We start from the raw sequence: 24,363 nt of genomic DNA, 5'->3' as shown, positions 1-24,363 counted from the left end.
TAGGTACTCGGGGAAGGGGGAGAAGGAAAAAAAAGTATGGGGGGGGAGACGGAGCCCTTTTTATCTAGTCTTGTCCAAACACAGAAAAGATGGAGGTTGTTTTTTTCCCTCGCTTCCTTGCAACTTGCAGGTAAGTCTGTGCAGATTCTATTTCCAGTGGTTGGTTCGGTAGGGGAAAAAAAGGTGGAGGTCCCTGTTTATAGTAAGAGGCAATGCAAGTCAAGTCAAGGAAGTCTAGGTCGTTCGACATGTCGTTGGAGGTGAGAGAAATTTTTATCCTCCACTGTGACGTGACGTTTAAGAGGGGCAGTACATATTTACAGGGGACGGAGCACAAGATAGCTTAGAGAGGTAGACGTGCCTGGCTACTAATCAGCAAGAGTAAGAGTATAGATGCTTGTCAACACTTGCAATTACAGGCAGTAACAATGTTCAAAATTCTTACCAACTTACGGGTCGAAATTGACATGTGGCATGACCTCGTAAACGCCACCCAATCCGGTTCTGCAGATAAATAAATATAAATTGGCGGTGATGATCCATCTCGATTCTTAAAAGCTATCCCTGGTCCAGGTCCTCTAAACCCCCCCGCGCTAAACCCAACTCAAACCCCAAGAGGAACGGCACAATGTCCGTATGCCGTCTTTTTAACATTCTATGGTGCTACTTTCTCACACTTTTTTCCAGAGTCTTGGGAATATATACTATATAAGCAAACAGGATACAATTCCTATACATGATGCCTATATTTCTTTTCTAATTCTTATTTATTAGTAGTATTCATTTGTTTGTTGACCGACAGAGTCACCGACAGTTACATACAATCGAGGCGTCATGTCACTTTTCAGAATGCCAACTTCCAAGACTGCTTAGCAGACCCGAGTTCCCGATAATTCCCTCGGTAAAACAAAAAAACAGTCACAGCGAAACCTGGGCGGGAACAAGCCCAAGCCTTTCGCGGTCAGGCACCATTAGCTACCCCCTGGACAAAAAACATGGACAAACCCAGTCAAAGCTTATTTCACATCGTCATCTTCTCCATCAAAAGGTCCATTAATATTAATGCCTCTCTGTGAATACCATAAGGCTTGCTTCGTAAACTACTCAACGAATCGGCTGGTATCCGGTCGTAACAATACCACAGTATCCGTATATCTTGCAGCTCTTGGGTACACGGCAACATCCTAGTAGCCTATACTCAGGTCCATATTCAACACATGTACTCTGCTCTTTAGTCCAGTAAATCCATCGCTCAAGGACTCCGGCTCTGATAGAACGAGCTACCTTCTCATCTTTCCATCCCGTCACCTCGAATCTCTTCGTCCACAGCTCTGTCCAGTCTACGCCAACCATAAAACGCATCGTGCTTGGTGCTTTCGCTCCACAGCCTCGAGGGTTCTTATAGTATAGGTATCCAGTGCAAAAAGTGGCTTCCAACAGTCGAGATAAATAAAAAGGAAAGGGGTGAGAGGTTTGTGTATGTTCTTGCGTTGCTCTGTGATCTTTAAGCCATCGAATAGGCAAAAAGATGTATCGTATCTGAACGCGTAATTAGAGGTCAAGAATCCTCGTATCCAAAACAAGTTTCCGCTGCGAAGCAACGTGAGGAGAGTCATTTATGCTTTGTTCATCTGTGTAGTCTACACTTCATCGTACATGTTGTCATATAGCTGGAGCTGCTTCGTCCATCATTTCCGCACGCCTCCGCTTCCATCTCTAGTGCTGTCATAAGCTCTTTAATCGTAATTCCTTTACTCGGCGCCCTTGACGTTCATCTCGCGAATCTGCCACTCGCCGTCAACCCATGACTGCTTCTCACCAAGGAAAGCCACTCGGCCTTCACCATTGGTCAGTCCGTCCACAAGGTAACGCTGTGCGGCCTCGCGAACCTGATCCTTGCTAACATCCAGAAGTTGCTCGCGCTTCTTCTGCTTCATCTCTTCGGTGATGCCCGAGAGGAAACGGCCCATACCCTCCTGGTTCACAGACTTGGGCGCATCGACCCCTTGAAACACAGAGATTTTGGCCTCCTCCAAATCACGATCCGTCCACTTCTTATCAACAGCCCATTGGCCAGCATTTCGCATGATGCTGAGCGTGTTCTGGGGGTTGGGATCGCGGTAAGAGTAGAAGCCGAAAAGACCGTCCAGGGCTCGAGAGTAAGCACCGCCACCGTACGCGCCACCCTTCTCACGTATCTCATGATGAAGGTGTTTGTGTGTAAGAAGCTGTGACAGAATTTGAAGAGGCGCACCCTCTGCTGATGTGTATGAAGTGGTCGGTACTGACAACCCACCATAGTAGACTTGGTAAGGTAGAGGGTAGAAGGTCTTGCTGTCCTTGGGAAGCTGTCGAGGTGAAGGGTTCTTCAGGTTCAAGGGGTCGCGAGAAAGGTTGCCCATAAAGTTCTGCAGCGAAGCCCCGTTTGCTGCAACGCTCTCTGAGCCACAAGTGATTGCGGTACGGAGATTTCCACCGGCAAGTGCAAGGTTCTGAATCTGCTTTAGCTTAGAGATGACATCCTCAAGCTTGTCTGTCTCAGGGCGGCTAGCGAGAGAAGTCACCAGCTGCACTTGAGAAAGGCCAGACACTTGCTGTCGTAACCACGCTGATCGGGTAAGGCCAGACTCTGCGCTTCCCATGGCAAACCTATGTCCAGTTGATGCAATATCGTTGACAACGCCGTCCGCGGAAGCCTGGAGAAGCTGGCGAATCCTGAGTGCGGCTTCAGGGCTATCGAAATCGGTTCCCAGAACAAGTTTCTGGATAATGTCAAACATAACAGGAACGTTATGGTCCAGTGCCATACCAGTGAAGATGAGGCCCTCACTAGCAGCATGGAAATCCGTGGGAGACGGTGTGCAGTGGTATCCGACCGAAACGCCGCCAGTCTTGAGCTTGATCAAATCCTCAAGCTGTTCCATGTTCATGTCCTTGGTACCGAGGCGCATGATGCTGTCAGTGAACAGAGGAACCAACTCACGAAGCTCATCTGGCAAGTTCTCCAACGTGTTGATGGCACGGAAATATGTCAAGCCGTTGGTGGGTGCCTCGTGCCATTGAATCTTGGTTCCGTTGGCGTTCTCGTCTCGAACAACGACGGCCTCTTTGCTTCGGGGAATATCCTTCACATAGACAGTTGGCAAGCAGCCAAGATCTTCAGTGTTCGTCTTGTTCTGCTCGACCAACAATTCTTGCTCTTGCTTCTCAAAGTGCTTTCGCGCCTTCTCCTCGCTTCCAGCCTCCTTGATCGCCGCCTGAATTCTAGTGGAAAGCCTATCCTGCTCCTCCTTCGCTAGGTCTTCACCATATGTTGTTGAGGGAGCCATGGTGAATGTCAGGGTATTGTCGTTGAGAAGGTACTTATCGATAAGACCCTCCAGATAGTTGCCCTCGGCCATCTTGGCTTGAAAGCCATTGATGGTATCATTCCATGCCAATGAGTCGAAAGGATCGACACCGTTGAACCACTTTGGCTTAAGGCGGTTCAGCATAGAGAAGCCAAAGTTGGCAGTCTTGTGCTTGAGTGACAGCTCCAATTGGTGCAGTGAGCCGTCAATTTTTGTCTTGTCGAAACCTTTATCACGCGCATCTCGCAGGATCTGCTGGACCTTATCCTTGAGCTTGGGCACATCGCCCTCCTGGACACCAGTCAAACCAATGGAGAAGATTCCCTTCTTGGCGGAACTGTCATAACCGGCGTTGGGGCTCCAATCGGCTCCCATACCAGCCTCAATAAGACCACGGTATAGAGGGGAACCGTAACCATCCATCAAAAGGGTCGAGAGAAGAGCCAGAGAGAACGATTCGAGAATATCAGTAGTGTCGCCCATGATCCATGAGACGGACGTCTTGTACTGACGATCTTGATCAACAAGAGGGTCGAGGGGGCCGTAGAGGGTTACTTCCTTGGGGCCGCGGAGCGTGACTGGCTCATGAATCTTCTTGTCCCCTTGGATCTTCTCAAAAGCTTGGAGCTGCGCGTCAACTTGCTTCAGGTGATCAATCAGGGGCATATCACCGTAGGTAAAGACCTTGGCGTTGCTGGGGTGGTAATGTTCGGCATGGAACTTTTGCAGCTGCTCGTATGTGAGGTCGGTGATCTTCTGCGGGTCGCCACCAGAATTGTTGATATCAGGGAAGATGTGGTCGTGAAATCGAATATAGTATAGATAGCCAGCATCCGACATTTGGCCTTTCATCTCGTTGTACACAACACCCTTGAATACCAGCTTCTTGCTCGCGTCATCCTCGGCAAGGGGGTTCTCCGGGCCAATTCGCCAACCCTCTTGGGTAAAGTCGGACTTTTTGAGCAACGGATGCAACGTTGAGTCCAGATACACGGACATGAGGTTCTTAAAGTCCTGCGCGTTGGTTGTTGCGAAGGGGTAGAAGGTGTGGTCCGAGGCTGTGAAGGCATTCATGAAGTTCGATAGAGTTCGCGGGAGCATCTTGAAGAAGGGGTCTCGAATAGGATATCTATGACTATTAGTCTTGGGCCCTTACATGCTTGTGCGAACAGATGACTCGTACTTTTCGCTACCGCACAGCGTCGTGTGCTCGAGGATATGAGGAATACCGGTGTCATCCGGAGGGTTCGTCTTGAAGCCAATTGAGAAGACATTGTTGCTGTCGTCGCGAGCGATGTGGAGGTAGTCGGCGCCGGTTTTGTCGTGTTGAAGGTGTAGAGCCGTCAATTCGAGCTCCGGGACGTGCTTTGATCGAACAAGGGTGAAACCATGGAGCTTCTCGCCAGGTTTTGGGAATTGTGACAGCTCCGTTACGGCCTTGCGAGCGCCAGCAGCGGCGTTGCGAAGCATTATAGCGTAAAAGAACCAAAACTAAATCAAGACAAAAGATAATAACAATACAAGAAACTCGGAATAAATACTGTACAAGTCGTGGGGGCCCAAAACTTATTTCAAAGGAAATAAGTAATGTCGTTAAAGAAGCAACGGAGATTTTGCTGCACGTAATGATCCGAAAAAGTGGAAGGGTCCCGGTCTGCTTTGTAACCAAGCGCTACCTGGAAGGCCCGGTCCAGCCCACGTCAGTTGCCAAGTCTCCATGCCGTAATTGTGGGTGCTCCAGTGGCACCAGTCAGTAAAAGACCACTGTGCGATAGTGCACGGCAAATGTATGATGCTAGCCGTTATGTCACTAGCAGTTTTAGCGGCTATCACCAGGTACATCTGCTAGTCACTTAGCAGTCTTTAGCAGGCACCATAATGGCCCATGGAAAACCTATCCATGCTCCAAGCCTCCATGAGCCCTCCATCCTGTCACATCGTATCGACTGTCCAGTATCTTCAATGACCAACAAGTCCTGGCTTCTACGCTGTGCGCCTTAAAGATCTACCATAGGTCGCACCGTCGTTGTTGTTCAGCATTGATACATATTGCTATTCCACAAAAAGAATATCGAGGTACGAAGATATTGCCTCCTCCAACCACTCAACGTGCCTCTCTGCGCTGCAAGTGTATTGCATGGTGGTCAATTCTTGCGTGAGCCCAACTAACTTCATCTGTTCGTACCACAGTCGATACCAAACATTGCTTTGCTGTATCTTTCTTCCATTATCAGGATTTCGACTCCCGACACGGTGACAAGTGCCTCCACCTGCGAACATCGACAATCATCCCGCTTCGATGCCCCCGGCTCTTCCTCACCTCGTGACCCCCGCCTGAACGATTGTCGTCCGTTACCTTGGCCTCCAACTTTGCTCAGTCGGCGATGACTACGAGCCAGTTGGATGCTCATCTAACTAACGGGCACAACGGTCACGCTCATCCACCCGCAACAACCAAGAAAACCAAAGGAAAGAAAAATATGCCTAATGACGAGGCTTCGCGCCTGCTCCATGCGCGTATATCGCAGTTGGAGCAGGATGCGGCGGGAGAGAAGGACCAAGAGTTAGAAATCGGTGCGTCTGACCTCGTTGTTCACAATGGCGGCACGCCAGCGAACATGAACCGCACATATGCTGATACGTGGATGCTACAGAACGTGAAGTAAAAAGGGCGAATCGAGATCTTCTTCAACAGGTTTCTAAGATGGATAATATGCAGAAAATCGATCACCTTACCAAGAGATGCAGCGAACTCCTGGCCGATATGCGACGACTGGAGCGCGAGAATCAGAAGAACAAGCGACGTGGAGATAACCTACAGAAGGAGAGAGATGCAAGCCGAACCGAACTGAGTAAGACCGTGGGCTTGAAGGAGAAGTTGGAAAAGCTTTGTAGAGAACTGCAGCGTGACAATAACAAGATGAAGGTTTGTTGGTAGGTGCTCCGCAAAGCACAGTGGCTAACCTTATGGATTTCAGAACGAGAACAAAGAACTTCAGACAACTCAGAAGCGTAACAACACACACTGGGATGAGAAGTATGCCACTCTATTATCGAAACTAGAAGGCTACCAAGAAGAAAAGGATACACCAAAGAAACAAGTTGTCGACATGGAAGTCGACGAACTGTAAGGTTTTGCGTGCTATTCGGAGGCTTGTCCACTAACCTTTGCTCTGCAGTTTCCGGGTCCGCTTCAAGTCCTTTATCGAGCAATACGAGCTCCGAGAGCTGCATTTCCACTCGCTAATGCGCACCAAAGAACTCGAGGTCCAGTACCACATGGCGCGATACGAGAGAGAAAAGAAGAATGCCGAAGCAGAATCAACCAAGGCTCGACACCTTCAAGGGCAAGTCCAAGCTTTTACCAAGACCGAAACTGAGCTTAGAAATCAACTCAATGTGTATGTCGATAAGTTCAAACAGGTGAGTGGGCACGAGCAGGATAGTTCGGCCTGTTGACTAAGCGCACAGCAGGTAGAGGATACCTTGAACAACAGCAATGACTTATTTTTATCGTTTCGCAAGGAGATGGAGGACATGTCCAAGAAGGGCAAGCGATTGGAGAAGGAGAACGAGGCTTTGAAGCGCCAAAAAGAAGCGACAGCTGCCAACATCCTCCGCATGGCCGAAGAACGGCAGGGCTGGAGGAAGAAGACAGAAACCGCCGAGAAGAAGACTGAGAAGCTTAGGAGCATCATCCAGCAGATGCAGCAACAGGGTCGTAAGGTGCCACCCGGCATGATCAACACTGTCGAGAGCGGTTACTCGGATAGTCACGGAGGAAACGAGGGCGACGAAAGCGACTATTCTGAAGAAGAGGGCGAAGAAGAAGAACTTAGCGAGTTTGACGACGATACAGAGGAGGAAACTCAAGGCAACGATCAAGCGACGCCAGTAGCATACGGTCCTGAGCGTCCTCCTCAGCCAGTTACCTCGGCCGCAACAAACGGGCACTAGGAGGCCACTCAGGAAGAGACTCAAGCTGCAGCCGGAACTAGGGATGGACAGCCAGAAATTGACTCCGACACAATGGCTAAGGATCTAGCCTCGATGAACGAGTACATTAGAGACATGTCTCGTACACAGCTCGATCAACTCATCGCAAAGATGGTTCACTATTTCGAGAGACAAGCGAATGTTGACTAGTTGGCTATTCGGTTGGGTTACTTGCTAGGGATGCTTTTCTTTCGTCTCGCTGTTGCAGCATATATGGAGTAGACTATTGTCGTACGTAGCTTGGCATTATTCAACTTGGACGTCCTCGCTCTACTAGAAGCCATGCGCACAGTGAGACATGTGTAAAGTCAGCGATTGTACCATATTAAATTCATGAGACACAACAATCGGGTCAATTAAATGATGATAGTTATCAGCATCGTTCTCTGGAATACGGTGTTACCACATTGTTTGTCCTTTATCCATGTTGTGCTGTAATTGTTACCTGTCTATCCGTACAGTGAAATCGGGGTATCGGGAAATATCACCCCCGACGTGCGTTAGGCCAGATCTACGCATCCCACTTTGATAAGCCGCGCAATGGGGGTCGCATAGCTTCCATCTTACAACTACAATCCAAGGTATACGGTTTATCAACAACACCGCAACCATGGATTTCCTTCAGGTATGTTGATATTGTCAGATACTATACAAATCGCTTTATATGATGTGACATGCTTTAATGATCAATGGGTGCTAACTTCTCATAGCGTCTTGCGCGCTTCCTCGATCGCCCGCTCTTCCCATGGAAGAAGCTAATCATGGGCTTCTCAGTCGGCCAATACCTCTTCGAAACGTTCCTCACTCTCCGTCAATACCGTGTCCTCCAGAAAACTAGCCCCCCCGCTGTCCTCTCCAAGGAAGTCTCCCAGGAAGTCTTTGACAAGTCGCAGGCTTATGGCCGCGCCAAAGCAAAGTTCGAAATCGTCAACGGCCTCTACTCTCAGGTTCAGAATATCGCCTTTATGCACTTCGATGTCCTCCCCAAGCTCTGGTCCTGGACTGGTGATCTTCTCCTCAAATGGGCACCTGCGCGCTTTACCGGCGAGATCAGCCACACCATTGTCTTCGTCTTGACCTTTACCGTTATTAGCCAGCTCCTTCGTCTCCCCTCCTCAATCTACCAGACATTTGTACTTGAGGAGAAGTTCGGTTTCAACAAGCAGACGCCCAAGCTCTTTATCACTGATTTGGTCAAGACCCAGGCTCTCACCTTGGTCCTCGCGCCTCCTTTCCTTGCCGGTTTCCTTAAGATCATCCAGAAGACGGGCAACCAGTTTTTCTACTATCTGTGGCTCTTCGTCATTGCTCTCCAGGTCTTCATGATTACCATCTACCCTGTTGCTATCCTGCCCCTGTTCAACAAGCTGTCTCCTCTCGAGGACGGTGAGCTCAAGACCAAGGTTGAATCTCTTGCCGCGAGCCTCAAGTTCCCCCTGCACGAGCTCTACGTCATCGATGGAAGCAAGCGAAGCGCCCACTCAAACGCCTATTTCTTTGGTCTTCCCTGGAAGAAGCACATTGTGATCTACGATACTCTGATTGAGAAGAGCGAGCCCGAGGAGGTCGTCGCCGTTCTAGCGCACGAGTTGGGTCACTGGAAGCTTGGCCATACTACCAGTCTCTTCGGTATCTCTCAGGTAAACACATGAAATTTGGCTGGATCAATTACAAAAACTGACATAGTTTAGGCTCACTCTTTCTACATCTTCCTTCTCTTCTCTGTCTTCATCAACAACCACTCTCTGTACTCATCTTTCGGTTTCCTCAAAGAGCACCCCATTATTATCGGATTCATCCTCTTCTCCGATGCTCTTGCCCCCATGGATCTCGTCATCAACCTGCTTATGCACATTGTCAGCCGCAAGTTCGAGTTCCAGGCCGATGCTTTTGCCAAGGGGCTTGGTTACCCCGAGCAGCTTGCCCGCTCCCTCCTTAAGCTCCAGATCCAGAACCTTAGCACTATGGATGCCGATTGGATGTATGCCAGCTACCACTTCTCTCACCCTCACTTGTCTGAGCGGCTTAACGCCCTTGGCTGGAAGGGATCTGAGGGTGTTACCGAAGGCGTCACTGACAAGTCTCTCGATAACGAGAAGGAGGGTGTCGTCAAGGCCAGTGGACGCGACGAGTTGTAAACCTAGAAAAAAGGAGCGCAACATTTAGAAGAGATTTCATAATAGCTTTTAATCAAAAGACTGTTAGAATGGAAAAAACGGCCGGGAGGAGCTGGCTCTCTAGAAAGGATTGGCCACCCTTAGACACAGTATAGTTCCAGACTCAGTGTATAATATAAGAACTAGTTGCTTTTTGTGCCATCTTTTCGCTTCTAATTCTGGCATTGCTACCGATATGTTCTTGAGGAACTCAAGTCTACCTGAGCGCCATTTACCTTGGCTATTTTAATCGTTATCTAATCATCGGATTCATCAGAATCGTATGACCCCTCTGAACCTTCTAGTTCCTCATCTTCCTCGGACGATTCTTCTTCCTCTCCATCCTCAGGCTTGAGGCCATAGTCATCGTGGAAGTAGCTGAGCTCATGTGTCTGGACCTTGTAGCCCATCTCCTTGAATGAAGCCTCCATGCCCTGCGGGAAGTTAGTACGAATCAAAAACCAAATGGGGGGGAGAACAAACCTCTTGCATAATCTTGGCAGCAGTGACGACGATGTTGCTCTTGCCAGGTTCGAAACATGGCAGGACAGTCTCACGCAAAGCAGTCTTGATCTCATCAACAGTGACATCTCGCACACGTCGTAGCACTTCCTTATCCCAGTCCTTGGGCAGACCACGCACCACGCCTTGCACAAAGTTTTGCTGAGCGGCACTAGGCATAGTAGATTGCTCGTCAGCAAACATGACAACGATCTGGCTGATGGTACCTTCAAGTAGGTGATGATCAATCTCAACGGAACCGTCGGCGATCTTGCTAATGGCCTCCTTGGAGGCTTTGATGGCCTTGTAGGCGTCGGGTGAGCGGTACACGTTGTACGAGATGATACCAGAGTTGATATCCCTGGAGAAGTAAACACCATACGCGTAACCAGCACCTCGAACCGCGTTCCAAAGAGGGCCTTCAGCAGCTTCAAGATAGCCAATAGCTACCATGATAGAGGCAAGGCGGGGATCGGTATATGAGGCCATGCCCTGGGCTGTTGAAACAGAGTAAGAACTCTCAAGGGCGGTCATGGGGACGATGACTGCGCCAACCGAACCAGGATTACGACCTTCATCATTGAGAAGGCTCACGGGCTTAGGAATATCGATCATGTTCTCGGATACGGTCAGAGACTTGGAAAGGGTATCCCAGGTGGTCAAGGGGTTGGGGAGAGTGGCAAGATTGGCTGTGACAAGGAAACGGAGGTTCTGGAAGGTGAAGAGTGAGTCTCGGATCGTATTGAACCAGCCGACAACCTTTTCGGGCTCCTTCTCAAGAAGCTTCTTGAGTCTCTTTAAATATACCGCACGAACAAGCACACGCTTAGCCACAGCCAGTGATGACTTCTCCATGTGGAAGGCAGCGCTGACCTCGCTGGCCATGGACTTGCCATCACGTTTGGACTCAGGAATATCAGCCAGAGCCTTGGTGACACTAGCCTTGAGACGCTGAGGGTCGAAGATAGAGTCGAACATCATGGTACGGATCCATTCGACTGCTGCAGCGTATTTCTCAGGCTCAACCTGGAATTGAATCATGATGCCATCAGGATCGCCGAGGTATCGAGCGGAGTTGAGGGCGTAACTAATAGTGTCTCTCTCAAGCTCCATAACGACCTGCTCGAAGCCGACCTGCTTACCATCACGCATAATGTGCGTGTTGAATAAGTTGTCGCTGAAAATGGGCATCAGAGGCTTGAGCTCATTGGGTACCTGAGAGGTACCAATGTGAATAGAGATATGGACAAAGTTGGTGGGAACATCCTCAAATTGGATGAACAGTGGAAGCTTGCCTTGGGCTGCACCTTCGATGAGCTTCTGTGCGGGTCCGCTGCCCAGGCCAACTGAACGGGCACGTCCAGAGCGAGCAGTGTCCGACTCGATGAAGTGGATAGAGTCGGTACCAGGAACGCTCCAACGATCGACCACTTCGGCAGGAATGGGTTCGTCGTTCTTCTTCTTGGCTTCTTCAAGACGCTTGGCAAGTTTCTCGAGGCCATCAGGGCCCAAGTCTTCCTTACGCTTAGCAATGCGAGCTTCTTCGTCCTTCTTCATCTTAGTAGCGAGCTCGTTGGAAGGCTTGCCGAGGATAGAGATATGAGGGGCGTCAGCCATCCATTGGCTAAGGAAATCTCGCCATTGCTTGTCCGACCACTTCTCCAAAACATCGTACTCCTCCAGGTTTTGTAGATCTGCAAGCGTAGATCCATCCCGCTTGCCGAAAAGGTAGTCAGTGATGATGTTTGTTGCGTAGAAAGACTCGGATGTCTCAGCATGGTACTTGACCTGGCGCCTCTCACGACGGATGCACTCCCTCATATAGTCCATGTCGATGGGCTTGGAGGCAACTTCTTTGAGTAACTCGATAAGTCGCTTTTCGACAAACTCGAGCTTCTCAGTGGCAACACCTGTCGGCTGCAGCCAGATGACCGAGTTGGGTCGAGGGTCCGTCCAGTAAGAGACTGAGCTCGCAAGTTCCTCCTTCTCAACCATGACATTCTCTAAAATAGAGACAGAAGAACCACATAGGTATGTGAGGAGAACATTCAGGGCAGAAGAGTTGATAAGGTCGATACAGTCGGGACCAAAGAAGCCAACGAGAATCTCACCAACAGACTCGTCCTCCTCGGGAAACTCAGCGGTCACGATTTTGGTTTCGCTAATCTTTGGGGGTGAAGCAGAGTCAATCCAGGGTCTATAAATGGTTAGTAAAGGTATTGTTCACAATCCAGAAATGACTTACCTCTGGAATGGAGTATCAAGAGAAGGGATATCATCCTTGATAGACTCTTCAAACTTGTCAAGAATCTGAAGAAGTTCATCCTGGTTGACCTCTCCGACAAGAACCAGACACAGATTTCGCGGCTGATACATATCTCGATGGAATTGTCGAATACGATCAGGAGTGAGAACCCGGAGGGCATCGGTCATTCCACCAGTTTCGTAACGAAAACCAACATTCTCAGGGTAGAGAAGACGACGAGCCTTAAGATCCATGATTTCGGAACTGCGGAATTGAACAGCTTGCATTTCGGAATAAACAACTCCAGCATCGTTACCTTCACCGTCAATGTGCCAAACTTCGGTCACAATACCCTCATCTGTGATAGTGGGCAAGATGACATGTTCAAGATAGACAGGAAGAATTTGGGCAAAACCATCCCAGCCGGCGGTTTCGAGCGTGTAAGCTGTGTGATCTGTAGCGGTCCATGCGTTGGTGTGAGAGTAGGCTCGAGAAGACAGCTTGTCGAGAAGGCCCTTGTACTGGTAACTCTTGGAACCCATGAAGACGAGATGCTCAAGGGTATGGGGAGCACCGGAATCATCAAAGATCTCAGTGGCTAGGGTGAAATAGCCGTTGAGCTTGGGGCCCTTTCGATCGGCAACAACAACTTGCATACCACTGCGTTCTGATACATATTGAGTGATTGTACAAGGGGCATAGTCGGTCTTGAAGCTCTGGATTTTGCGGAAATGTGAGTGCGCCGACATCTTGAAGTGCTTGAGGCCTGTAAGGCTCCAAAGTGAACTTTCTAAGTCAGTATTTGGAAGCAATAATGGAGATGCGGAATTTTTGCTTGTAGAGGATGAGGAATTGTTGCTTGTAGAAGAAATTGATCTTGGGGATGATAGGGCAAGACATAAAGCCCGTGCAAAAGGAAGGTGTAACAAACAAAACAAATGGAAAGCACAACTAACTCAACACTTGTAGCTGCAAGAGGAAGGCTCGATGTGAGAAAATAAGCGGTAATACTAAGCAGAGCAACTACCACGGCAATGACATATTGTGAAGGGGAAGATTTGGGTGACATCACGACTAAGGAAGTACTTTGACGATAGTGATTTCCCAAGTTGGATTCAAAGACAGCCTGAAGCTATAGAAAGCTTGGCATGAGCCGCACCAAACGAATAGAAATGACAAGGATTTCGAGAGACTTCCTGAGGGGGAGTGGACAAAGTTGCTTTGATATACTTCTTCTCGTATAGAGTTGTTACACCCAACGAAGAGAAAAAGACCCCGCCATGGAAAAGTGACTGAGGAAGAAAGAGGGAACAGGATGGAGAAACGAGGCAAACAAAGGAGAAGTTAACCAGAGTGCGTGACACAAAATTAATGCAGTCAGCATCCAGATACAACAAGATACTTTTACTCACCTTCGAAGAATTGTTGCGGTTGGTAGTGAATGTAGTAGTGTTGCTGCAAGTGAGAGCAAGAGAAAGCCCAACGACGAGCTGCGCGAAGAGGGGTCCAATCAATTCAGCTGAGACTGGACCTTCCGTAAAAATTACCCCGCTATCAAGGCAGCACAGCGCTTGATCTCGGTGTAATCAACAACCACAGGGTCAGCTTGATGATATGTATAGGGAGAAGAACTGGAGAAGAGTCGATGAGATTCCGAGTGAAGAGAGAGGTCCTCACATTATATAGGCAAGTATAGCAATAAGCACACAAACAGGATGACAGCAAACTAGTACCTATAATACCACATTTGATGGCCACGGCCTTACAAATGAAATGTGACCTCTTGGAAGCAACACAAGCACACACAAGCCAAACGGCCACTGCATTCTCAATTCCTGCAGGCACGGTCCTTCAATTAGCATACTTCCCATTCATGATTATAAGAACAATGCAATCCAAAGGTGGGCTTCAAGAACAATGTGGTAGGTACTGACCAAAGATGGCCTACGCTTGCTATTGATTGGCTATACAGCCGCTAAGCGCTTGGACCAATACGCAAGCCACGCTGTGGGAAAGTGGCAGGTGCGTCCACAAATTGGGAAGGTAAGGGAAGGAAGCTGTAGTGCTGTCATGACGGCACTGGAAACTTGCCAGCTTGTGGCTGATCTACTCCTGCAACTTGCGACAAACACCACCAACAGCTCATGATCGCACCCAAACCAACCATGCGAAATATTGATGGTCTGCCGTAAAGTTTAATTCAAATGGTTGACTCATCTACAAGGGACGGACAAACAAATAAAATACCAAGACGGTGTCACCGATATTTCAGAAGCTATCGCACTACGCATACTATACACGTATAGCTTCACCACTCGATCCATTTTCCCAAAGACATCCCGATCAACCTCATACAATGGCTTCGAAAACAGAGAATACTTCGCACCGATTGAGCGACGCTCTCGTTGCCTTTTCACTCGAAGGCCGTTTCCCCGATGACATCTCCGTTCTTCCTCCTGTTTCCGAAACCGACCTGCAACCTGCGATCCAGGCTCTGGCAGAAGCCAAGCAAGGGCTGGAGGTAATATGATTCCGTTACAAACAAATAGCCATCAACTATGATGCTCACGACGCCCACAGGCCGAGCTACACACCATCAACCAAGAGACAAAACAAGATGTCGATTCATGGGTACGGAATTCAAAGACTTTGCAGGAAGATATTTTCCGCTCAAAAGCGATGGCCAACGAGATTGAACGCCAATCTGAGGCTCCCGATGTATCTGGAGAAGCTGTGCAAGACGCGGAAGAGAAGGCAGAGTTTCTCAACCGAGAAGTTCAGTATAGCCAGCAGCTTCACGGTGTATTGCGAAGTATTAAGAGCGTTCATCAGCTCTTAAGTGAGGTCGAGGTTGCTAAGAATGAACATCGAATCATAGATTCGTTGCGACTCCTCGAGAGTATGTCGCCACAGTTTTCAGCCCGATATGTTGCTAAACATTAAACAGAATCATGGGAAGCGATTGATCGTATAGGTGTCAGCAAGTCTTGCCGAATAATGAAGCTTTTGGATCTGCGGAGTTTCGAGCTTAAATCTGCTATCCATGAGGTTTTCGATCATATTTGGAAGACACTAATCTATGCCGATATCGAAACTCGCCAATTTGCTGTGTACGATGTTATTAAGGGTATGAATACTGGCGATTCACCACAAAGTACCGCCACTAACAAGTCTTAGACGAGCAAGTGAATCTCACCGATGCTATAATTGGTCTACAGGCCTACAAAGAGGTCGACGAGCGTATGGAGCAGCTATGGCGAAATGTAGATGCTGCTATCATATCTCCTCGCATGGATATCAGGAACGACACTTTTCCTTCGATACAAGCAGACGGTGATGTTCTCAAACTATCTGGCGAAGCATCAAGATCAGTAGATGCCCTTCTTGCTGACTTGGAAACAACATTCGCTTTCCTCGCTCGAAAACTGCCCTCCACTCTTTTACCACCACTTGGCAACTTCATGATGGCCGACGTAATACCCAAACTCATTGGAGAATGGTTGATTCCAGCTGTGCCCTCATCACTCAAGGAAATGGACAACTTCCAGGCCATGATTAAAAGGGCCCAGGCGTTCTGTCAATCCCTCGCTGATAATGGATATACCGGTTTTGCGGATCTACAGAATTGGGTTGATAATGCACCATCAATATGGCTAGGGAAATGCCGGGAGACAACTCTCGATTCTGTTCGATCCAAGTTACTTGATGGCATTGGCGAGTCCAAACAGGTCGAAAAAGTTGAGAAGCAGATGGTATCAATCGCAGAAGGTAAAGAGATTACCAAGACACCAGGAGGGGCTGGCGCAACTGCCGAAACGGCTGACTGGGGTGCTGATTGGGGCGATGCATGGGAGGAAGATAACGAACAAGCTAAGGACGAGAGCAAGCCTACGACGAAGGGGCCAGGTTCTACCAAGGCCGATGAAGACGACGGCGCAGATGCGTGGGGTTGGGACGAGGAAGACACCACTGCTGAAGCTCAAGACACAAAACAAACTACCGAGAAGGATGATGAGGACGATAGCGCTGCCGCTTGGGGCTGGGGTGATGAAGACACTGCTCAAGAACCAGAGCAAGCCCCAGTAGTAGGAAGCAAGATTCCGCAGGCTCGAGAAGAAACTCGAGAGCTTGTTTTGAAGGAAACTTACAGCGTTTCGTCTATGCCCGAGCCAGTTCTCGAGCTCATTTACGCTATTCTAGAGGATGGTGCTACCTTGACAAGAGACGATGTTGAATATGCGCCAGTTTCAGCCACTGCCCCTGGACTCTTCGGTTTACCCACGTTCGCCTTGGCCTTGTTCAGGGCCATCTCACCATACTACTACTCTCTCAGCGAAGGGGGCAACATGTGAGAATATTGACAGTCTGTCGAAGGCATTACTGACTCGAAACAGGTTCTTATACAACGATGCTATGTATCTGGCAGAACGACTCTCCGAGTTTGCTGATGCGTGGAAGAAGCGTGAAGACCTGACTCCCAGAGCCCGGAATATGTTGCGACTCGAAAACGACATCAAGAGCCTACAGAGCTTTGCTAATCGCAGCTATGCCAACGAGATGAACATCCAGAAAACCATCCTTCGCGATTTCCTCGGTGGAGCCCAAAGTCTGATGCAGCAGGATGAAATGGAGTCTTGCGTAGAGTTGGCAACGGGTCGCATTCGCGCGATGGCCTCTGTCTGGAAATCCATTCTCGCTCGTTCAGTTTGGACACAGGCTTTAGGTTCCCTGGCCGATGCTATCGCAACGAAGCTGATCACAGATGTCCTTGAGATGTCATCTATTGGTCAGGACGAGGCCTACAACATCGCCAAGGTCATTTCTACTGCAACAGAACTCGATGACCTCTTCCTGCCCAGCGTTTTAACGGGTACTACAAGTGTAGAGGGTGAGGTTCCTCAAACAGCTCAGTATGCGCCCAGCTGGCTTCGCCTTAAGTACTTGAGCGAAGTACTTCAAAGTAATCTTAATGAGGTACGATATCTCTGGTTTGAGAGCGAACTAAGCCTTTACTTTTCCGCTTCAGAAGTCATTGACCTCATCGAGGCTAGTTTTGAGGCGAATCCACGAACAAGGGATACGATTCGGGAGATTCAATCCAAACCTACTCCTGTGGCTGAACGGTAATGATGGTTCACATAGAAGAGTTGGATATCCTAGTGATGGAAAGTGTTTATCCCCGTTCAAAACTAAGGAAGTAATTGCGATTTCTCAAGCCCAGATCGGTTCCCGTTCCGTCCACATATACGTTGATTGTGAAGAGTTCATTATCCTTTTCCACATTATGAAAAACCCAAACTCCAAAGACAAGAGCATCAAGTCACACTCGGAAAAAACTGAAAATGCAAATTGTCATTTATTCATTAATCCCTAAATCCAGTGGTTTATGTATAGTTTGTGTTGTTCATTATAACGATGTCTTTAGGTTGAGGTTACCCTATACTACACGTCGATCAAGTTTGAAACAGAGACATGTTAAACATGCGAACGGTTCACGACCAGTTGCGTCTCATAATTACTCCACATCGTAATGAAAGTGTCATGAGTCACAAAAGATATCATTTCTTGCTACTCATAAGATAGATAACACTGTCTCAAGATGTATCACCTCAATAAGTTGACCAACATAACGGAAACATCCAACAGTTTCAACGGATTATAACACGAGACAGGTTTAAGAGACTCGGGACTTTTTACAATGAACATATGACTTCTCATGATGACCTACCTCAACACAACATATCACTTACCACAAGTCACCTCTGCCATTCACATTCTCACTCACTTTACCTCCTCTGTGGTCACACGCAAGGAATGCTGCCTGTACACATCGGTCGAGTCTATCGTACCATGCTGAGCTGATTGACCGGGAACTTGCAGCGAGGCAGACATGTCACACAGCATGAGGCAGCAGCCGAGCCCTTTCCTTTTTTCTCTCTTTTTTTGGTCTTGCTTCACAGCATCATATTCTTGGCCTCTGTTCTCCGAGGTCTTTTGTGTGAGAGGGTGTCTCCCATGTTTTAGGCATGACAACAAGCAAGATCTACATCAAGAAACGCCAAGGAAACTACATATATATCTTTCTCCCAAGACACACGGAGGCCCGAGGAACCAGTCAACATCGACGTTGCAGCGACTGCAGGATGCTTCATCGGAGAGAAGCGGACTGACCGCATGTTGCAGATGGGCACTCGCAGGAGAAGGAAGAGATTGCACGTTTCTATCCCAGGTCCTTCCCTGTGTCTGTGTTATGCTGTGTTGTGCCAACGCATTATGAACTTAACTGACCGAACAGGCAAGGTAAACTTTCCGTTTAACAGTCCTCGTGAGATGTGATTGATGAGGGAAATCCATGCCAAAATTATTGTGTTGGTCGTTGTTCCATGGCCTCTGAAGGATCCTGTGCGTGGGTTTGATGCCGAGTAAGCATGAAATGAAACACGAAGCACAGCTAAGCAGAGAGAGAAGGGTTTGTGCCCATGAATAGTATACTCGCCGCAGCAATTGAACAGGGCAGAGGCCGCAAGATGGTCCACGTTGCGAGCATAGCATAGTATACAGTAGTGGGTGTTGGCAGTTAGCTGGTTGAAACAGCTTCCAGAACAAATGGCATAAGCACCAGAAGAATGTCGCACAGATCCCAAAGGATTCAAGGCAGAATCTCGAGAGGCTCAAGATTATGCCTGTTTGGCTAGCAAGGGTTTTTTTTTCCATTTTTTTTTTCTTTCATAATTGGACGCCCCCGATGAGGCCCCTTCCATCTCCCTCAGAGTCTCTCTAGGGCATCCGGTATCGTCTCAGCATATGATGAATAGATGAGATGGGGCCTGAGCTCTTGATCGTGGGTCTCTTTATTCTGTCCGGAAGCCTTCCAGAACCTCCGGTGGCTATCGAGGTCGGTCATAGCTTCGACCAAGTGTTTTTCTTCTTCCTTCGATGTTCCGAGCTCCCCGTTGAAGCCCGGGATATCCATGAATATTTCCCATCCTTCCTCGAAACCTGTTGTAGTAACTCGTCTGCTGTCCTGTCCAGGCCCCCAAGCCAATGTACATACTGAGCCACTACCAAAATAGATCTAAGTCCGCTGTCATCCCAACGGAACTCATGTACATAAGTTACAAGGTCCACCCCCGCACTAGGACCAGCCTCTCGGAACCGAATTTGCTGTTTCAGACATGCCAGGTCTTCGCGGTAAGGGGAAAACCCTACTGCCCAATCTTAGCCATGCTTGCTTTGAGCAGAGCAGAGCTTCACGCGGCGAACAAGACAAGTCAGGTCAATATTTCTTTTTTAAGTTTTCCTGAGACATGACCGTGGAGAAAACGTGACCAAACGAATATGCGAGTGATGCCGTGGTCCCCCCTGTATCGAAAGTTTGTGGGAGATTAATTCAGTGCACTGATCACGTCCTGCCGTCGTCAAACAAACTAGACTAAGTGCCGAATCCTCACATAGAGTGATTCTGTTTCCTTCATGTTGGCAGATAGGGGTTGATCCTGCGCTGACCAACTTGTACCGTATTATACTGTAGGATCAAGTGCAATCTTGTAACTAGGTGTGTACTGTACATCCGGACTGTCATTGTAAAACAGCCTCCTCTGTGCTAGGCTGCACTAGTGGCGGATCATTCAATGCTTGCGAAACTAGCCTCCAACATTAGATGACACTGATAAACTAACGTAGTCGCTTGATGGTTGACGTGGCATGCAAGTACAGTCAGAGGCGACTGTCTGTGGTGGTGAGACTGAGTTAAGCACTCATAAAACCCAACAATATGTGCTCGATTGCATCACAAGGCATGGAAAATGATCACGTACAACACTGCCGAGATATGTCGGCGATAACTCACCTGCATCTCGTTTTAAACGGACAAACAAAAAGAAACTAGTCTAGTATCACCCGACAGGTTAACCATTCGAGTTGATGCCGTTTGTCCTCGCACAAGGTGAGCTCAGTACCACCTCGAATCGTGATAACCACTCAGCTTCGATGGGCTCGACGTCGTGGCTCATCACTTGGTCTTATGATGCAGAGACAGCGGGCGACGGGGGAGCGAGAATTAGTAGCAGCTCGAAGCACGCACATGCACATGCATACAGGGTCACCTCGCCTCTAAGCAAGTTGATGTATCAATCGTAATTCGAGGTTGTCCTCTTACACGATACACATACCGTAACATACCGTGGACACGGCGCCGGACACGCCCTTCCGATCTTGTCTTTGTCCGCCGTGCCGCGCCGTATGCACCTCTCCAGGAACGGGCATGCGAGATGCTGACTTCGCAAACACCCATACTGACCTCCTTGAACTGACCATTCGAAGTAGGGTGACACATTTGCTAACAAAGTGATCGGTCACCATGTAAGACAACACATGGGACCGGCCCGAGCCAGGACTAACGATTCCGTACATAGCCTTTAATAAAAGGCCTTATACCACTGGCTTACACACGACAACACCCTTTATCGACAACCTGCCAACGCAACCACCTACTCAGCTTGCTGAGCAAATGAGACAAGAGTCGCCATTCAGGGGGACACCCTTGGATCGCCGTTCATCAGTTTAAGAGACCAAGGTTGCACTCGTCAGCCTACATACAGGAGCATATTGCCAGCTGATCAGACGGTTGAGTAGCTTGTATTCCGAATGCTGTGCCGTAGGTGCCTAGAAGGCCGTGTAGATTCGGTGAGATCGACAAGGCTGAAGGGTGCGTCGTCTACAATTGAGATTCAAATACTCTGTAATATAGAGAATGTCTGTAAATAGACAATGGTTGTGCTCAAAGCTGGTAGAATATGCAAGCTGTGATGTTGGAATTTTAATATTGGTTGAAGTGTCTTGTACCAAATACCGTTTTCTTCTTCTTCTTCTTCTTCTTCTTCTTCTTCTTCTTCTTCTTCTTCTTCTTCTTCTTCTTCTTCTTCTTCTTCTTCTTCTTCTTCTTCTTCTTCACCATGCATGAACCAGCGCCGTGGGGTTCCAGCAATAGGTAAAATGGTATTCCAGATAGCAAGCAGCCAAGCTTGTCAGACAGTGATTTATGATAATGTCAAATACGGCTAAAAGCCCGATAGACAATGACACCTCACGATGCCACTGCTAAACACTCTCATTGGTACTATTCCTTCATGTGAAGCAATTTAACTGACTAGTCATTGCCTAATGATGGTCTGTGGCTGTACAACGCATAGTTCTGTACGACAATACCATCAATGTGTCCTCCCTCATAGCTGTTGAGAAAGGAGGATTTCTACCCAGCATGGATGTGGGCCTATGTAATGAAAATAATCAAACTGCCCGTCCGTACCTACGTAGTACTGAGCTACCAACAGATCAGGCCGCTGATATCTAGCCACTGGCGCTTGCTGACAGCGCACGCCCCAAATGCTAGTTCAACAGTCAGCAGGCAGCCGACACCTAAAAAGATGTCAAAGTCATTCCCGCCAGGGATGTCAAGACAGGGGCCTATGAGAAGGATTCTAGAAGGCTGAGTATGTCCGTTCTCTCTGCACATACCATACAGTATTGATACATACAGTAGGAGTAGGAGTAGGTCGGCACCCTGACAACCCTAAGGATATGAGGTAGGGGTTCTTGGTCCCTGGAGGGTTCGCGACAAGGTATGACCACCCAAAGTGGCCGTTGGGTTGTCCGTGGGTATTGATTCGTGTGTTTCAATAGTTTTCAAGCTCGCGAACGCTTAGACGTATGTCGCAATTAAATGTTTGATTCAACATCACTCAAATTTAATCTGGATGAGACGACAGCGAGTTCCCGCTGGTTTGGTTTGGGTCTGCATGCTGTTTCGAAACCAAGTTGCCAAGAATCACGACACAGAGGAGAGAGACCCTAAGGCTGTGGCGTCTGTTAATTCAAGTCTCTAGTCTATGTTGATGCTGGCTATTTTTGCATGTTTCCATGGCTTCTCTGTTTCGCTGAGATATGGGATTGCCGCATAGGTCTGCCACGTAATTCAGCTCATCACTGCCCGATGCTGCTGATTGCGCATTCTTCTTGAGTCAAGAAGTGGCTGGGTTTAGTTTTGCCTATTATGAGCCATAGGTAGTTAAGCTATGGGCTCCCGACCATCCAATTCCTGACCCCGTCAAGTGTTACGGACACTAGCGAAAAACGGCGCCTTTGGTTTCAATCTAACGCGTTGACGATCTAGGATCAGTCCGCGGGATGGGATTGGTCACGATAATGCTATGTTCGACAGTCGTATCATCAGCGGTATTGTCTGTTCAATGCCGGAATTGAGATAACTATAGGAGCGACGCGGCTTGCACCATGATGATTGAGTTGTCGCAAAGGTACAACTCTGTACTGGTATACCTCTTGACCTTACCCATGATAACCATAAGAACCCCCTTGCTGCACATCATTGATTTGCAGCGGCAGCTGGCCCAAGCGTTGTATTTATTATCTGCAACAACCGAACGAGGCGTTGCGCTTGGAATTGTTCACCATCTGGCCCTCTACATCTTGTTCTCCTGGGCGCAAAGCTTTCGGATGATGTTACCGGATGTTTGATCCGTTAGGCTGGGTGGCGCCGCGTCCTGTAGATGGCCTGTTTATTCCGAGTACATAGACTTGAAAAAATGTTGGGAGCAATCTATTTACCGGAAGCCTACCTGTCACGACCCTATCAGCAATGCGTCTCCTCCATCAGCTAGGGTCAATCGAAGGAGTAGGCGTAGACCCTGAGCCCCTCTACAAGAGGAATTCACCGAGGTCATGTTGGTAAAATTTGGTTGGTCAACTGCGAACTTCATCTCGCGTAGCAAGGGCATGATGATCGATTCGAGTCATTGAAAGGAGTTCGGCACATTGTCTATGCCGCAAGTGTTTGTCCAAGGTTGCCCTGTAGACAAAAAGCTCGGTTGCATGCCGTAAGAAAGATATCAATACAACAATTGACAAATGCAAACAAAGCAAGTATGTGCCGACGGAATCTAATGCTACCTTGAAAGTTATCAGTTATAATAACCGGTGCTTGACATCCGAATATCTGCACCTCAATAGGAAGGCCGAGTTGACGGATCAATCACAGATTAGCGGCTCAGATGCACGTTGTCACATCTTGACCCGTTCTATGCGGCATTGAACGCAGCGGCAGGCGCGCAATAAGCGGGCACTCCCGCAGAATCGATTCCACGGGCAGCGTGGTTTTCCATCCATCAGTGGGATGATTTGGCGCATTCCATCACGAGCATCGCTGCGTAGCATTTTTTCGGCGTCCTTAGAGGTGCCAGCTCTACCGAGCTAAACAAACTAATGCGGCCTTGATATCCTGCCACAAATAGTTGGTTCTATCCGTGTCAAGCTCGTATGGGTAAATCCGGTGAGGAAGAGTTCAACCTCAACTAAGTTCTCAATCTTGTCGTGATTGGATTGGTTTGGCACTCTCTGATGGTCATAGCTGCCGAACAGGCTGCTGCTACCAGCTACCTGCATAGGGTACTCCCAAGAGTCTTGATCAATGGCGGATTTGCCAGAATGATGAATGATGATAGCCTCGCACCAGCAATTGGACTCTGAGTGAGGCCCGGAATGGTAACAACTTCCTTCACACACTCTCTCTATTTTCGTTTATAACGCTGAGCTTTGATACCACAACCAGTAGGTTGATGCGAGCCAATACATAGACTTCTCGCTGTGCCACTTTTTGCTGGCAAATGTAGTAGCATCGCATAGGTAACCTGCAGAACATCAGGTGCCCAGCCGCAATGACGCGATAAAATGCACGGTAAGATTGAGCATTATTTCGTGCCTTGCGCCGACAGACCAAGGTGGTTGTGACGCCGTCACTGCAGTGGCCAGAACCGGTCGCCGAGAGTATTCAAGGCCTCTCGACACAGAAGCTTATGGCATACCATAAATGCTTGGCTTGGTGTGGTTGGTCATCATCCCACAAACGGTTAATGCCTTTGACGTACTGCTCAACGAAGCGCACGTGGATGCAGCCCATAGAACAGTGGAAATTGAGGGCGTGTCGCAGAAGTCTTGGAACGGAATAATCGGCATTCTTTGTGCAGAGTGAGAATACGGCGCACCTTGAACCACTCGTGAACCGGCCGTGCCAACGCCCAGAAGGGTATAATACTATGGACAG

At 48.5% G+C, this 24,363-nt stretch overlaps 7 protein-coding genes across 7 annotated transcripts; 4 read left to right on the top strand and 3 right to left on the bottom strand.

Moving 5' to 3' along the window:
• Positions 1-1,751: 1,751 nt before the first annotated feature.
• On the bottom strand, positions 1,752-4,820 carry CYM1 (Mitochondrial presequence protease; the record flags this gene model as incomplete). Its single annotated transcript, XM_044853303.1, has 2 exons — positions 1,752-4,479; positions 4,534-4,820. 2 exons carry the CDS (start codon positions 4,818-4,820, stop codon positions 1,752-1,754), a joined length of 3,015 nt encoding a protein of 1,004 aa, XP_044705973.1.
• Positions 4,821-5,830: 1,010 nt separating this feature from the next.
• On the top strand, positions 5,831-7,307 carry FPOAC1_008868 (uncharacterized protein; the record flags this gene model as incomplete). The annotated part of the gene is made up of 5 exons (XM_044853302.1): positions 5,831-6,007; positions 6,070-6,276; positions 6,329-6,477; positions 6,530-6,773; positions 6,825-7,307. 5 exons carry the CDS (start codon positions 5,831-5,833, stop codon positions 7,305-7,307), a joined length of 1,260 nt encoding a protein of 419 aa, XP_044705972.1.
• Positions 7,308-7,956: 649 nt separating this feature from the next.
• Positions 7,957-9,484, top strand: FPOAC1_008867 (uncharacterized protein; the record flags this gene model as incomplete). The annotated part of the gene is made up of 3 exons (XM_044853301.1): positions 7,957-7,971; positions 8,057-8,986; positions 9,038-9,484. The coding sequence occupies 3 exons, from the start codon at positions 7,957-7,959 to the stop codon at positions 9,482-9,484; spliced, it is 1,392 nt and encodes a 463-aa protein (XP_044705971.1).
• A 275-nt stretch (positions 9,485-9,759) lies between these two features.
• On the bottom strand, positions 9,760-13,317 carry FPOAC1_008866 (uncharacterized protein; the record flags this gene model as incomplete). Its single annotated transcript, XM_044853300.1, has 4 exons — positions 9,760-9,936; positions 9,986-12,200; positions 12,249-13,034; positions 13,205-13,317. The coding sequence occupies 4 exons, from the start codon at positions 13,315-13,317 to the stop codon at positions 9,760-9,762; spliced, it is 3,291 nt and encodes a 1,096-aa protein (XP_044705970.1).
• Positions 13,318-14,604: 1,287 nt separating this feature from the next.
• On the top strand, positions 14,605-17,375 carry FPOAC1_008865 (uncharacterized protein; the record flags this gene model as incomplete). The annotated part of the gene is made up of 5 exons (XM_044853299.1): positions 14,605-14,769; positions 14,829-15,147; positions 15,196-15,375; positions 15,426-16,596; positions 16,643-17,375. 5 exons carry the CDS (start codon positions 14,605-14,607, stop codon positions 17,373-17,375), a joined length of 2,568 nt encoding a protein of 855 aa, XP_044705969.1.
• A 1,639-nt stretch (positions 17,376-19,014) lies between these two features.
• Positions 19,015-21,204, bottom strand: FPOAC1_008864 (uncharacterized protein; the record flags this gene model as incomplete). Its single annotated transcript, XM_044853298.1, has 2 exons — positions 19,015-19,323; positions 21,100-21,204. 2 exons carry the CDS (start codon positions 21,202-21,204, stop codon positions 19,015-19,017), a joined length of 414 nt encoding a protein of 137 aa, XP_044705968.1.
• Positions 21,205-24,129: 2,925 nt separating this feature from the next.
• Positions 24,130-24,351, top strand: FPOAC1_008863 (uncharacterized protein; the record flags this gene model as incomplete). The annotated part of the gene is made up of 2 exons (XM_044853297.1): positions 24,130-24,287; positions 24,345-24,351. 2 exons carry the CDS (start codon positions 24,130-24,132, stop codon positions 24,349-24,351), a joined length of 165 nt encoding a protein of 54 aa, XP_044705967.1.
• Between the last annotated feature and the right edge of the window lie 12 nt (positions 24,352-24,363).

The sequence above is a fragment of the Fusarium poae genome, chromosome 3, assembly GCF_019609905.1.
Source record: "Fusarium poae strain DAOMC 252244 chromosome 3, whole genome shotgun sequence".
In the NCBI taxonomy this organism is placed as follows: domain Eukaryota; kingdom Fungi; phylum Ascomycota; class Sordariomycetes; order Hypocreales; family Nectriaceae; genus Fusarium; species Fusarium poae.
This window is presented reverse-complemented; position numbering and strand designations above follow the sequence as displayed.